Source organism: Etheostoma cragini, chromosome 20 (genome assembly GCF_013103735.1).
Source record: "Etheostoma cragini isolate CJK2018 chromosome 20, CSU_Ecrag_1.0, whole genome shotgun sequence".
Lineage (NCBI taxonomy): Eukaryota > Metazoa > Chordata > Actinopteri > Perciformes > Percidae > Etheostoma > Etheostoma cragini.
The window spans coordinates 22,329,069-22,343,791 of NC_048426.1; the positions used below are offsets into that span (position 1 = coordinate 22,329,069).

The 14,723-nt window shown below is 39.8% G+C and overlaps 1 protein-coding gene across 2 annotated transcripts in view; it reads left to right on the forward strand.

Annotated features, from left to right (window-relative positions):
• Window positions 1-14,450, forward strand: part of mpp5a (membrane protein, palmitoylated 5a (MAGUK p55 subfamily member 5)) — a 25,625-nt gene extending 11,175 nt beyond the window's left edge. The window contains exons 2-18 of one of the 2 annotated variants that reach the window (XM_034857675.1): window positions 963-1,270; window positions 2,157-2,334; window positions 3,804-3,904; window positions 5,107-5,214; window positions 6,507-6,584; window positions 6,737-6,877; window positions 7,580-7,741; window positions 7,921-7,998; window positions 8,086-8,269; window positions 8,463-8,534; window positions 8,748-8,819; window positions 9,333-9,500; window positions 9,660-9,749; window positions 10,408-10,520; window positions 11,371-11,481; window positions 11,588-11,781; window positions 11,879-14,450. In XM_034857675.1, the coding sequence (XP_034713566.1) occupies window positions 1,094-1,270; window positions 2,157-2,334; window positions 3,804-3,904; window positions 5,107-5,214; window positions 6,507-6,584; window positions 6,737-6,877; window positions 7,580-7,741; window positions 7,921-7,998; window positions 8,086-8,269; window positions 8,463-8,534; window positions 8,748-8,819; window positions 9,333-9,500; window positions 9,660-9,749; window positions 10,408-10,520; window positions 11,371-11,481; window positions 11,588-11,764 (2,010 nt within the window). In that variant the 5' untranslated portion in view covers window positions 963-1,093 and the 3' untranslated portion in view covers window positions 11,765-11,781; window positions 11,879-14,450. Of the gene's footprint in view, window positions 1-962; window positions 1,271-2,156; window positions 2,335-3,803; window positions 3,905-5,106; window positions 5,215-6,506; window positions 6,585-6,736; window positions 6,878-7,579; window positions 7,742-7,920; window positions 7,999-8,085; window positions 8,270-8,462; window positions 8,535-8,747; window positions 8,820-9,332; window positions 9,501-9,659; window positions 9,750-10,407; window positions 10,521-11,370; window positions 11,482-11,587; window positions 11,782-11,858 lie in introns of both variants that reach the window. The other variant, XM_034857674.1, reaches the window with a different exon arrangement.
• The last annotated feature ends 273 nt before the right edge of the window (window positions 14,451-14,723 follow it).

Sequence of the window (14,723 nt, forward strand, 5' to 3'; positions counted from 1 at the left end):
TGTGTGTGTGTGTGTGTGTGTGTGTGTTTCCTAGCTGCTATAAGGAGTAACTGAGCACTATACACGTGGTGAGGGAGGATGCGTTAATGGCCCATCTGCCAAATAAAAGGACACAGACTTGTGCTCAGATCTGGCAGTTATAGTACCCCTATAAGTGTCTGGTGGTGCGAGCGTTACTCATGTCTATTTTGCTTATACTCTTTTGTGTGGCGTGTGTGTGTGGCTGCTGACAAAGCCGTTGTCATGGTTCTGTGTTAATAGCGGGGGGGGTTATGAGGATGATGTTGTTGTCTCTGAACTACTTAGGAGACAAAGATAGAAAATTACTTCGATGGAGAGGAAGGGACTGTGTCATGAATGTGTAGTTGTGTTAAACTGGTCGGTTTGTCAGTGTACACAGCATGGTTACTGTCGGTCAGTAAACCAGTTGCTCATTTAGTAGGTCAGTTTGTGAACCAGCAGTTGGTCAGTCATCCAGTCAGTTTACAAACCAGTAAGTAAACTGGTTAGGACACTCTGTGAAATAATCACTTGCTAAACAAGTAAACTGTAAGATGTTATCCAGAGTAAACACAACCAGTTAGTAAGTGGATGCAGCAGTTAACTGGTAAAGTAATTGACCAGTACATCATCAGTCAGTCAACCAGTAAGTTGTGTGTTTGCTTTTAGCATTGGTGTCGAGCATGTGTTCATGGCCCTTATTTTATTTAGTTTTTACTCAAACCTTGTTTGTAGTGGTACAATGAACACTCATTCATCCTGTGTTTGACCACTCGTAACCAGACTGTTGGCCACAGGGGAATAGATCCCTGAAAATCACCGCTTAAGAGACATGGGTCTGATAAGTGTAAGAAGGACACGTACGCTTGTTTTCTTGCTGTCTTCTAGTCCCTGTTATTGGAGGAATGTTGGGATGCAGTCACAAACTAGATTAATGACATAATGTCTTGCTTTTTCCACAGGTGACAACATCATGGCCGCCCTGTTTACTGAACTGCCCTCCTAGACTTGCCTGATATATAGACATACATACCTTAACATCCCTGGAATCCACACAAACACACCCACCTTTGACTCTTGGAGTGTGTGCGGGATGACAACCTCCCATCTGAACGGCCATCTTGCTGGGGAGGGAGGAGGAGGAGGAGATGAAGACTTAAGGGGAGGACAACAGCACCGGGAAATGGCTGTCGACTGTCCCGGAGAGCTGGGAAGTCGAACGCTACCGCTCCGACGTTCTGCACAGCTGGAGAGGATACGACAGCACCAGGTATGCACACACACACATAGACACTTTTTACTTGTGCTTATTTTACTTAACAGTAAAGCCAAATTTAGTCATAAAGCGTTGTAAGAACAGCCAAGGCTGCTAACATTGCTTTAAATAGTAAGCAAAAGCAAAGTAAGAAAAACTAGAATGGAAACAGACAAAAAGAGTCCAAATAAAAGACCAGCGTACAATGTCACCGTCACTACGCAGTGCCAGCATAGTCTGCATATCTTTACACTAGCTGACTTCACAAGAGCTAATGGCAGTCGTGCAATGTAACCAAGTACAGGAGCATATTTGTGCCCCCCGGCCTTTTTAGATGCTCATTTCTTTAGAATACCAATTATACTAAATTAATCTACTAATTCCGGGGCCTTGTTGGTGAGGCTGACTGCTGAGGGGAACAAACTGTTTTGATGATGTGAGGTTTTGGTCCTAATCAGAGCGGTGGCTACAATCTTTCCTGCCCGCCTTAGCTTCCTGGAAACATATGATTCAGAGAAGTGTTCTTTTTATTAATCATTAAACGAATCACATGTCATCAAGAATGAATCCAGGGTTAGCCAATTTTTTAATTAGAAAAAATGAAACTGTCATTTTTGCGGTTGACTATTTATGTATAAACTAATGTTTGATAGCAAAGTAATCTTGGTCATAGATTGTCAGATTATTCAATGTAAGAATTGGCTTTTGCAAAGGAATTGATCCTTATGATGTAAGCAGTGCATCAAACTACATAACTGGATGATAGAAGACATCATCTAAGAATAAGCGCCTCAAAAAACCTCATATCACACAGGAAATCCAAGTTTGGAGTTTTTGTTTCTGTCCATTCATAAATTAAATTTTAATTTCTATTGATCTATGCATTTATTTATCTGTACAGGAGGATCTTCGTCGGCGTAGAGAGGAGGAGGGTCGGCAGTTGGACCTGAACACCTCGCTCAGACTCAGGAAGCTATCCCAGCATCCCCACATCGGCATCGACAACCCCACATTCCTGCAAGACTCATACACATCAGAGCAGCAAGCACTCAGCAACCAGCACACACATGCACTGCTGGGTAAAACACACACACACACGCACACACACACACACACACACACACACACGCGCGCGCACACACACACACGCACACACGCGCGCGCGCACACACACACACACACACACACACACACACACACACACACACACACATACATACATGCACACATATACATGCACATGGGAAAGAAGAAAAGAAGTAGAGCTGAGAGGGAAGTTAAACACTTTAAAATCATTTCAATTAAAAAAAAAAGAAGGAATATAGAATTTGAAAAGGAGTGAAGGTTGAACGTAAAGAGAGAGAGAGTGACAACAAGCTGTCTGGGAAGGAAGGAATGTAAGGAGGACATGTCTGCCATTAGGGATGGAATTCCTCAAGGAAGGAGAGGAGGACATGAGTGGCTCTTGAGGGGGACTTAATTAAAACTTTGTTAGGGGTAGTAATGTTGACACACACACACACACCGTAACGCAAACGGGAAGACACAAAGTAGAACTAAAGTCTTGACTAAGAAATGAGATGCAGTGTCTCTCTCACCCACATTAATCTCAAACCAGGACAAGCAGGTTCTCTTCTGCCATCATCTGATAATAAGCATTGATTGATTATCGCCCTGGCCTATTATCAATTGCGACATTCAGCTGCAGGGCACTTAACACGCGTGCGTGTTCCGTTTTTATTTTATTGTTTAAATATTCATTAATTCATTTTTTTATATTATAAATGCTGAGAGTTGCACCACTCTACTATATCATTTGTCTGCCCTATTTCTGATACCGTGGCGGCAGACATCAACATAGAGGAAACACTGTGACTGTACAACACAGACCTACCGATGCACATTCAAACAACGATGGTCCCATTTGGAGTCAGCTTTCCCTCTGTTTGTCGCCATTAGTCGAAACTTCAATTTCCGGTGTAGTTCATATACATGAATTTTTACTGCAAATGTAAATATCGGTTGCAAATGTTGGTTCAGCCCTGAAAAAAGCATATTGCTCGACCCTTATCTGATAGTAAAATAAATCTCTATTTTGTTTCTTTTTGATTGTTTTTTTTACAATTATTTTTTATTGTATAGAGAAGGTATTATATACAGCGGAACATTACAATGTCGGATATAACAAGACATCTTTTTACTAACCTCATCTCCTCCATAACAAACCCTTGTGCTGAGAAAGGGACAGATAAAGAATCAAATAAAAACAAAAGGAAAAGAAAAAAGAGAGAAAAAAAACACCTTTTTTTTTTATTACTCATGATAGCTAATAGTGTAATCATTGTAAATCCATGTGGAGGCTTTTGGCGGTGTAGATGACTTCTATTCCAAATGTATTCTCCGTCATGCTATTAAGACAACTTCCTTACTATTACAAAAATCACCCCTTTGTATTTGTCAAGCCCATTCACCGTCTTTCTTGTGTGAAGGCTGATATCTAATAGCCACAGGTTATTAATATGAGTGCATGTGTTGTTGTTTTTTGCAGAGTTGGAGGAGTTGCTGCTGTCGCTGAAGCAGGTCCGAGGCTGCCTGTCTGACCAGCAGAGTCAGAATGACATAGAGCTGGTTCTTGCACTACTAAACAAGGTAACATAAGATGAAATACAAGGCGAGAGCTGGGAATCCATGTGTTAATGGAAATGTGATTCAAAATTAGGGGGGGAAGAAACAACATCGGCAACAAAGATGAAAGGTTTCCGTGAGGTTAGCATGTAGCTGCATGTAGCAGTGGAATGACTTTAATAAAGAATAACGCCACTTTTTACCGTGAAAAATTCAATCAACTAAAAACATGTCACAGCAGGAATGGGATCTGAACAACTACAACCAAAATTACAGGTTTCCCTGATATTAGCATGTAGCTACATGTGGACGTGTATGTGATATAAACACTCCAGTAACCCACCTGGAGCAGATGACCATAGTAAGAAATCATACACCAGTTGACGAACCCTTGAGCCGCCTGTATAAAAAAAAAAAAAAAAAAACTCTTGGAAATGTTCACAAGCGGTCAGAAATTTGAGGTTTTTGCTCTCAAGGATAACCTTTACATATGTTTACATCATAATTTGAAGCTTTGACTGCATTAAATATGAACATCAGATATTGTAACATTATATACATGAAAGAAAATAATAGGGCTGTTTATTGGCAAAGACCTTACGATTTGATTTCAATTCTTCACATGCAATCAATATTCATACATGTAGGTGACAAATCCCAAGAAAATTCTTAAGAGTACCTTCTGATATTTATGATATAATATAATGTGCATTTTTGGAGCAGAACTTGAAGCGAAAATGAAGTCTGCTGTTGTTGTACACTTTTCAGAGCACTTGGAGAACCGTCAGTCTTTTTTTAAACTCAGTGTGTTGCAGTTTCAGTTTTAGTTTGAATAGCAGTGAGTTGGGCAAAATGTCTTTGTTCAGTCATGGTTGGTTATTAAAGCTCACCCTAACTGCCCTGTTCTTCTGTGTTTTCCAAAAGAACTGTAAATGATCAAAACAAGTGTTTTTTCTTCTGAGAAAGCACTAGTGGATACCAGCATTGTTGAAACAGCAACAGCGTTCATGAAAGTTATATAAGTTTAAACACTTGTTTCGTCATTGGTCAGTGACACAAAGTAACACATAGGAAGGAAGGAGGAATGTTTCACAGAGTATTTCACTTCCAAACAATGTAAAAACAGGTCATATGGGTGTAGTGATGTGAGAGGGGGACATATATACATAATGTGTGAGCTTCAGTTGAGTGGAATGACAAAACATGCCGTTTTTTACTCCTTTCAGTCTGACTTCCAATCAGCGCTGAAGATCCATAATGCAGTGGCGACCAGCATGCACAGACCCTCTCCTCCATACCCACACACACAACAAGCACTTCAGTTGGCCATGGAGGTATGTTCAAATTTATTTTATTTTAAAATGTTCAATTGTCATTCCTTGACAATTATTGTTAAACACGCACACACACACACACACACACACACACACACACACACACACACACACACACACACGGGCACACACACACACATACACGGGCACACACACACACACACAGGCACACACACACAGTGACAGTCCAGGTCAGCGAGTGTGTAATGTGATAAAGAGGTTGGAGACAGAGCATCTCTGTTCAGCATCAATTAGAGCTGAAACCTGGGTGCCTGCAGTATGTGCATGCACACACACATCGACACATTCCTGTCAGCCAACTCTTTTATTTTGTAATCATATTTCTAAACAACTGTTTAATTAATGATACCAATCACAACCTCAGCTCCATTTTGAGTTCATTCATCAGAAACAGACAGGGACATTGTAGAGTGTTCCTGGTGAACAAACAATGCTTTACTATCATTTATTTGTTATCTGAAATGCTTCTGATGAATACAAATTAAAATTGTTTTTTTAATCTGCCATTATAAACGCTGATACCAATAAATCGGGAAATGCCGAATATCGTTCGATAATATATATATTTTTTAAATTAAGTATTTAAGGCACTCAAAATACCTTACCATAGTTCGCCTTTTAACTTAGCTTTAGACCGTATTTGGCCAGTTGCAGATTGAAACTATTGTAAATCCTTCTCCATTTTGAAATTGGGGACAAACTTTTACAGATTTTCTTCCAGGTGGTTCCTGGCACACTTTAACAAGCAAACAAACAAACATCTTACCTGTCAAATTCATTGATATTTCGACCTTTGTTGTTTCCTCTTATTTGTCATTTCACAACTCCTTTCTTCTTCCTTGCTAACTTGTCTCTCGATGATCGGCCTGTTAACTACCAGATTGTATCCAAATTTACTTTTAAATGTATGTTCTGCAGCTCTTCAGGATATTTTAGATCTTGTTTGAAACCCCCTCACATTGTCAGCTCCTCGGTTACTGTTCCTGACATTTATACGGACCAAATCCCCAGACCAGATTACTCTTTCAATTGTGAATAGAAAATAAAGTAAACTCTAAATTCCTTGTATCCTGAAGCAAGCTTTCATGCATGAACCCATTATTATTATTTGGTTGGGATTTTTGTTTCAGGGCAGTACCACAATTAATCAATTACAGAAAAATGACTTGTGTTCAGAAATGTCTTCAGTTGCTACGGTTATAATATATTATTGCAATGGTAATATTTCTCGTCAGTCTTGTCAATTATGTTTTATGTTGCCATGGTTCCAGGCCAGGAATCTCATCCAGTCAAGTCAGAACAAAGAGGGACTCGAACTCCACAGCCTGCTGTCAGACACACATATCCAGGTAGAGAGAGAGACACACACACACACACACACACACACACACACACACACACACACACACATATACATATACATATACATACATACATACATATATCCTGTAGTGATTGTCCTTTGTGTGTGTGTGTGTGTGTGTGTGTGTGTGTGTTGCAGTCATTACTCCTGGCCCATGACAGCATAGCAGAGATGGAAATGCAGCCTGAGCCGCTGCCCGCCCAAGGAGAAACTATGACCCAGTGGGGAGGAGAGACTGTCAAGATGGTTCGCATAGAGAAAGCCCAAGACATACCACTGGTAAGACTAACACTGACTCAAAATCCACGAAAAGGCAGGTATATGGAGAGCTGACATCCTAACACATTTAAAGTGTGGCTTTCATTCCACTATAATTGCTCATTCTAATTTTTCGAAAGAAGGACGGCTGAGGTCTTTTTTTATTAGAGATTTTGTGTGTGGATTCTGTACACTACTGTATTACCAACAGTGGCGATCCTCGGTCTTTCCTAACAGACTTGTTATTTTTGATAGCTAAAGTGAGTTAAACACAGTTCAACTCTTGCAGCGGGCGTGACAGATTCACGGGATTGCGCCCACACAGTAAATCTGTATGTAAAAAAGCTGCAGGTTCAATTCTGACTTGCAGCCCTTTGCTGAATGTTATCCCCTCTCTCTCCTCTCAGCTGTCCTATGTAAAGAAGCTTAAAATGCCTAAAAAAAGAAAGAAAATGAATTAGTAGGTGCGTCGATCACTCCCCCTTTGACAAGTATTTGTGATATGGATTACAGAGGTAATGTTCCCCCCAGCCCTATCAACAACTAAGGATAAGTGCACTATTTTCATAATGTGTATGTAGATATTCTGATTCAATTAGTAGAATCTCTGATTATCTTCAAGTACCAGCTGTCCATCATTCCACTGTATATATGACACAGGTTTGCAGTCATCATGTCCCTGTTTGTCCATCATTCCACTGTATTTCTGTGTGTGTTCTGTAGGGGGCAACTGTTCGTAATGAAATGGAAAGTGTAGTGATCAGTCGCATTGTTCGAGGCGGAGCAGCTGAACGGAGTGGACTTTTATCAGAAGGAGATGAAATACTGGAGATAAATGGCATAGAGATCCGAGGAAAAGATGTCAACCAAGTCTTTGACATTCTTGTAAGTACACATTTTTTAAATTAATTTTCTTTCTCTTTGTTATTTCTTTTATGCGTTTTTAAATTGTTTTGAAATAAAGATATTTTTGTTAAGGTGATGATTTGTAGTTTCCTCTGAATATGTTAAATGATTTATTTTGTGTGTGTGTGTGTGTGTGTGTGTGTGTTTTTGTGTGTCAGGCGGACATGCACGGCCTCCTGACCTTTGTGCTCATTCCCAGCACTCAGAGCAAACCTCCTCCTGTCAAAGAGTCCGTGGTGAGTGCTCTAAAAGCAGAACCTTAAACACGTATGATGATTATTTTTTCCTGTTGAAAAACTGACCTCAGTCTTCTTTCACTTCAGGTCCATGTGAAGGCACATTTCGACTATGACCCGTCAGATGACCCCTATGTGCCGTGCAGAGAGCTAGGCCTGTCTTTCCAGAAAGGAGATATTCTCCACATTATCAGCCAGTCAGACCCCAACTGGTGGCAGGCCTACAGGGACGGCGATGAGGATAACCAGCCACTAGCAGGACTGGTACCAGGTACCTCCATCTGTCTGTCCATTTGTTTTGTTTTTTCTCATTTTTGGTAAAGCATTTGAAAACTAAGTCAAACTCTTGTGGGAAAATGCACAAGATGGTTTGCTCTGGCATCCAACTGCATAAACTCTTAGTTGCATAATATGAGGGTGATATGATATTTTTGTCTTCTCTCATATTCTCATTTCTTCCACAGGGAAGAGTTTCCAGCAGCAGAGAGAAGCCATGAAACAGACCATAGAAGAAGACAAGGAGCCGGAGAAGTCTGGTCCGTTGCTCTACTCTTTACACTATAATCCGATGATTGTGAATAACCACTTCAAGGTTCTAGTCTGATTATAGAATAATGTACATTGTTTATAGTATGAACGTGGGCTAGATTTCTCATGCTGAAATAAAACAACTGAGTGAAAAAATATACATGTTCCTGCAATAAGCCTTTAGTTAAGAAATGTGTTTTAAGTTGTCTGCTTGATTACAGGAAAGCTGTGGTGTGCAAAGAAGAACAAGAGGAAGAGAAAGAAGATGCTGTACAACACTCACAGGAATGATGGTATGACGCTGTCTTTCTGTGAATCTCATCAAAATGTCCATAAAATGGAATTAGGGGACAATTTTCATGTGCGTATAAACGGCTAGTACTTGTAGTCAAGCATCTGGATGGAAGTGTAGACATGGATGACCAATTGCGAAGAAACTAAACTAAATTAGGCATGAATGGGTATCACATTGTTGATTCCAATGGACAAACTAGTTCTCCAAACAGTATTATAGTCCTTGTTTTAGTATCATTATTAAAAAGTTGCTATGTAATCAAATGTACATTAGTGTGAAGGAAATAATAAACATTAAATTCTCCAGTATAGAGATCAGTTGGACACCTGATTGTATATAACAGGAAGTGTTTGCTCCGCTTGCATAAGACTGTGACCTAAAGAAAATATTACCATTCACAGAGTCTAGTATTGTTTCTAAGCAAATAAGATAAACTAGTCCTCTTATAACAGTTTTTCCTGTGGACCAGATTTGAATTTTGTCATCCGGTTCTTTCTTTCCATTTTCCCAGATATTGATAACGAGGAGATTCTCACCTACGAGGAGATGGCACTGTACCACCAACCGGCTAATAGGAAGCGGCCGATTGCACTGATTGGTCCGACTGGCTGCGGGCAGGTAGAGCTTCGACAGAGACTTCTCAACAGTCAACCAGAACGGTTCGCTGGAGCTGTGCCCCGTAAGACTTACTCTGACACACACACACACACACACACACACACACACACACACACACACACACACACACACACACAGTGCATGTGCTTTTATGTGTTTGTGGATATACTAACCTGTGTGTGTGTGTGTGTGTGTGTGTGTGTGTGTGTGTGTGTTGTAGACACCACACGGAGCCGTCGAGATGGCGAGCTGAGTGGTCGAGATTACCACTTTGTGTCTCGTCAGACCTTTGAGGCAGAACTGGCAGCAGGTAAGGTTATATGTTGGTGAATCCTCTGACATACAGACAGCTCAAGTGTGTTGGTACTGTTGGTACTTACAGCTCATGAAATAATGCTTAACTCCACCTGAAGGGTGAAATGAAAAGCTGTTTTGTCATGTATACTTGCTGGCCTTTCAAATGTCATAGAATAAAGCAGAGACGCAAAGAAACTACTAAAAGAGATGAATTATTGCTTATTCTACAAAGATATTCTAAAATGGCCTGGAGAAATGTGTTAGTACTCCTTAGAAAACCTTAATTGATAATTGATTTAGAGTGATATGTAATTATTAATTTAACATGTAAGTTTCAGTGTATGTAAATAGTATCACACATGTCTCTAATATTGTAGTCAGTAATTCAGCCTATTTAAATTGAGAACAGTAGTCTACACTACTTTCTAAAGCAAAGCAGAGAGGTGTCTGAAGAGATCGGAAAGAAAATATAATGAAAGTATGGTTAAGGTAAAGGCTAGATCAGCCTGTAGCCAACCTACTCCATCACACCACTTGACAATGACATAACGTTGTCAAAATAACACATAGAAGTCTTGGATCTGGCACCTGTCCTAGTGTGATGAAATAATACCATTACTACGCTTGGCCCAAATGTGACAAATGCAATTTCCCGTCTGTGTTTTTCTCAGGAAAGCTGATTGAGTCTGGTGATTTTGAGAAGAACCTTTACGGGACAAGTACAGACTCTGTGAGACAGGTCATCAACACTGGAAAAATCTGTGTGCTCTGTCTGCACACACAGGTATGTACACACACATTGACTGAGCGGGGTGGTACAGTGTGTGGAGAAGGTGTCTCTTTCCACTACAGATAACGGGTTAAAGGGTAACTTTGTTTTTCTTCCAATTTGGATGTGTTTGGAAACACCAGAGACACAAAATAACCCCCCAAATCCCAGAAGAAGTGATTTTATTTTCATAATATGGGCACTTTAAGCAAGACTGGGTTGGCAGCGGAAAACAAGCTACAATGTAATGTAATGTTAAAGGGCAATTATGCTCCTTCAATTTACATTCACCAAAAGTGCTTGTATTGCCACTGACATGCTCAGATTGTATATTTTAAATGCCCGACAACATTATTGAAAGGATCCCTACGGCGGTAGACCTCTTCAAATTGACAGAAACAAGACTAAAACACAACCCTTCTTGGTTCTTCTTTCCACTGTTCCAACAATCACTACTCTGATTTGGTTGAAATAAACCTTTAGTTCACCCATTTTTTTGTGTAAATGCTCAACACCGGCTAAAAGTATTGTATATTTAAATTGATTCTAGTAAGTTTGGCGATGGTGATTTGGGGCTGTTTCTGGTTGAACAAGAAGGATCTTACTTTTTAAAGATCTAAAGATCTCTGTAGGGATCCTTTCCATATTGATGTCTGATTCTTCAAATTATAATCTTACCTGTCAGTGGCAAAAACCACACTTTTAGTGAAGGAAAATTGATGATGCGGATTTGCTCTCTATGATTAACATTGCAGCCCAGTTCGCAGCAGCCTGTCATAGCGTTTGCTGTAAAATCAAAACAAAAAAACTTTTATTGGTTTGTGGTTGAATCCTTACGAGTGTTTCTTTGTTTACATGTGTACAGGCTTTGAAGGTGCTGAGGAGTTCAGACTTAAAGCCTTACATCATCTTCATAGCTCCGCCCTCCCAGGAGAGACTCCGAGCCCTTTTGGCTAAAGACAACAAAAACCCCAAGGTTCCTGTCTCCTTTTCTTCACTTCCTGTTTACACAATTAATATCACCAGTGTATAAATAATATATATAATAATATGTGTTGTGTGTGTGTGTGTGTGTTAAACAGCCCGAGGAACTGCGGGACATCATTGAGAAAGCCCGGGAGATGGAGCAGAGCTGCGGTCACCTGTTTGACGCCGTCATCGTCAACCTGGACCAGGACAAAGCTTATAACGAGCTGCTACGACTCATTAACAAACTGGACACTGAACCCCAGTGGGTGCCCTGCTCTTGGCTGCGCTGAAAACATACACACACACACGCCGCGCGCGCGCGCACACACACACACACACACACACACACACACACACACACACACACGCGCACACGCGCGCACGCACACACACACACGCACACGCGCACCAGTCATAGAGTAACAATGGAGCACACATTTATAGAGATTCAACACACTGGAACCTGAAATGCTGTGTGAGAGTTACGATCGAGTAGTAGAGTCGCTGTTAGGGGAAAACTAATCTGAGATGTTGGGAGTTGAAATGTTATGAGGTAAAGTTGGAATTTTTTGAGAAAATATTACAGCATAAAGTTGTCATTTCATGTCGTGGTTATATTTGACAACCCTATGCTGTATGATATGATCAAATTTGTGTAGATTAGGTTACATATGTATTTAGTACATCCTGACAGTTCATATATTTATACTGCACAGATACTATTTTACATTGGTTTGGAGAGTTTTCATGACAAGCAACAGCATTATTGTCTCATTGGTTTTAGTTGCCATGAGATACCAGCAGAATATTTCAAATTCCCCGAGTACACAGCGTCCGTTTATGACAGTTGATTCTGGCTGCCTTTCATCGTGAAGCCCTCGGGCCTTTATTCTTCTCTGATGCCCCGGGCATGTGCTCTGCGTGCCCTTTGACTCAGCTGAGGCCCAAAGGTGCTCCAGCAGCCTCTTCTAACACATGTAATTGTTTTCAATTAATTTCAATATCCATCCAATTATGATATTAATGCGCTTATTGGTCAAATGTATAACCCTAGGCCATCCGTTTTCCCTCTTTGACACACAACAGCTGACAGACTGCCATCAACTGCTTACTATTAAGTTTTAGTTATTATTATTATTATTATTATTGTTGTTATTAATATTGGTTATGTAAATGTATTTTACAACTTAAGTTTTAAAATATTAGAGTTGTTTTTGTAAAATTACAACATTATCTCATAATATAATGTTTTCATAATACTTGGTTGTCAAGATATGACTTATTAACTTACAACCTTTTACATATTCATTTTTTCTAGTAAAATTAGTTAGAATTACTTCGGGATCACAGCTCAAAACTGTCCAAAAAAAATGTAATAATTCCGCAGATTATGTTTTGGTCTAGTCAAAACACACAACGTTGTATTGGGAAATAACAATCTTATATGTTTAAATAACCTTGACTTTATTTCTGTTGGATTATTTTCCAATTCCAGCTTTATTCTCATAACATGACTTTTTTTTTTTCTGGAATCTCAGAACGAGTTTTTCTTAACATTGACCCTAATTCTCCGTTGTGCTGGGGGGGAGTCGACCCTCAGCTCATAGTCAGCGTTTTCTCCAATGTGTTGACCTGTTAATGGGAACATACATACCATTTAAACTGTTTGTGTCTTTACTGTCCTTAAAGGGAGAAAACTCCTCAGCAAAGTGGTCTTGGTTGGTGCCTACCCGGATCATAATGGTTTTTATTCAACAGCAACATTTATACAACACTAATCTTTTTTCTATCGTCACAGAGACCAAAATATGGACCTGGGGAAGAAAAAAAAAAATATATATATATATACTGTTTTATTTTAAGAGTTCATTCTCGGACATGTGGGGCCTCATTCGTGATGCATCCTTTGCCTTTATCCTGTGATCATTTCAACCATTATGATTAACAGTATTTAAATTATGACATTCAAATTATTTTTAACTTTTTGCTGTGCTGGGTAATCCGTGTAAAAAGTAGATTTTCTATTCAAGCTTGTTCTGTATTATGTCACTCAGCCTTGGTCTTGGGCCGGTCCACGTCGTCATAGAAATGAGAGCCCCCCTCCCCTGAAGGAGCATATGTGAGAATCCCACACAGACATTAAGTACTAATTTAAATACACTGAGCCACATCATTTATTTTTTGAAAAACACTAATTTACACACACACACACACACACAGACACACACACACACACACACACACACACACAAACAGTGCATTAGATGCTGACTTTCCTCTGCAGATTAATGGCCTGAAGCTGCAGCCTTCCTAACCCTGACTGACTGGTTCTGACTGGCTTGCCTGATCACATGCACACTATTGCAGTAAACACTAAAATAAAGGACATGACTGTTTTATTTTCTACCTGTTTTTCGCTGACTGACCTATGACAGACTATCTTGTCAGATGACTCTTTCTGTCCTGTCTGATCACATTTGAGTAGAAATGACCTCTGCAAGTAAAGAAAACATGAAACTTGTAGTTTATAGTCGAGTTTCTGATCGGCACACAATGCTGAATTTATTATATATTTTAGTGTATGCGTGTCCGTGTGAATGAATGAATGTATGTATGTATGTACGTGTGTGTGCGCGTGTTGTCTGTCTGTCTTTAAAGACAGTCAAGTATTATTATGACCTGAAGTAGACCTGACAGAATGTCACTGTTATCACTGGGTAGAGCCTTTATATATTTGTATTATTGAAAATAGATTTATGAAGTCCAGAATGCACCAATAGGATTGCAGGTTTCACCGTTTGCCTCAGCTGCCACTGGTCCAGGAGGGAGTGGGGGTCAGGTTAAGTGGAATTAACTATTGAATGTGAAGCTAATTGATACCACTTGTTTATCAGATATCACTTCTTCCTGAGTAAATCCGCTTTTTGTATGACTATTCACAATGAATAAATAAATAAATAGATGATTGATAGAAAAGGACGGACTTTGTGTTTTTGGGGTTTAAGGTTTCTTTAAGAAAATGGCCTCAAGGCATCTTGAAGTTTCTGGCTGAACAACATGTTTCCTCAAAACAATGTGCAACGGCTTTAAAATGTGTTTTCTCTCGTTTGGCGGGTGTGTCTCTCATTTATTGGCTGTCTCACAGGTGATAGACCAGTAGTGTAGGCTAAAGTATTATAGTGGGTAATTCCTACTAGTATGCTTTCATATATATATATATGAATGACTCTGCCTTTAGGGGAGGGGGGA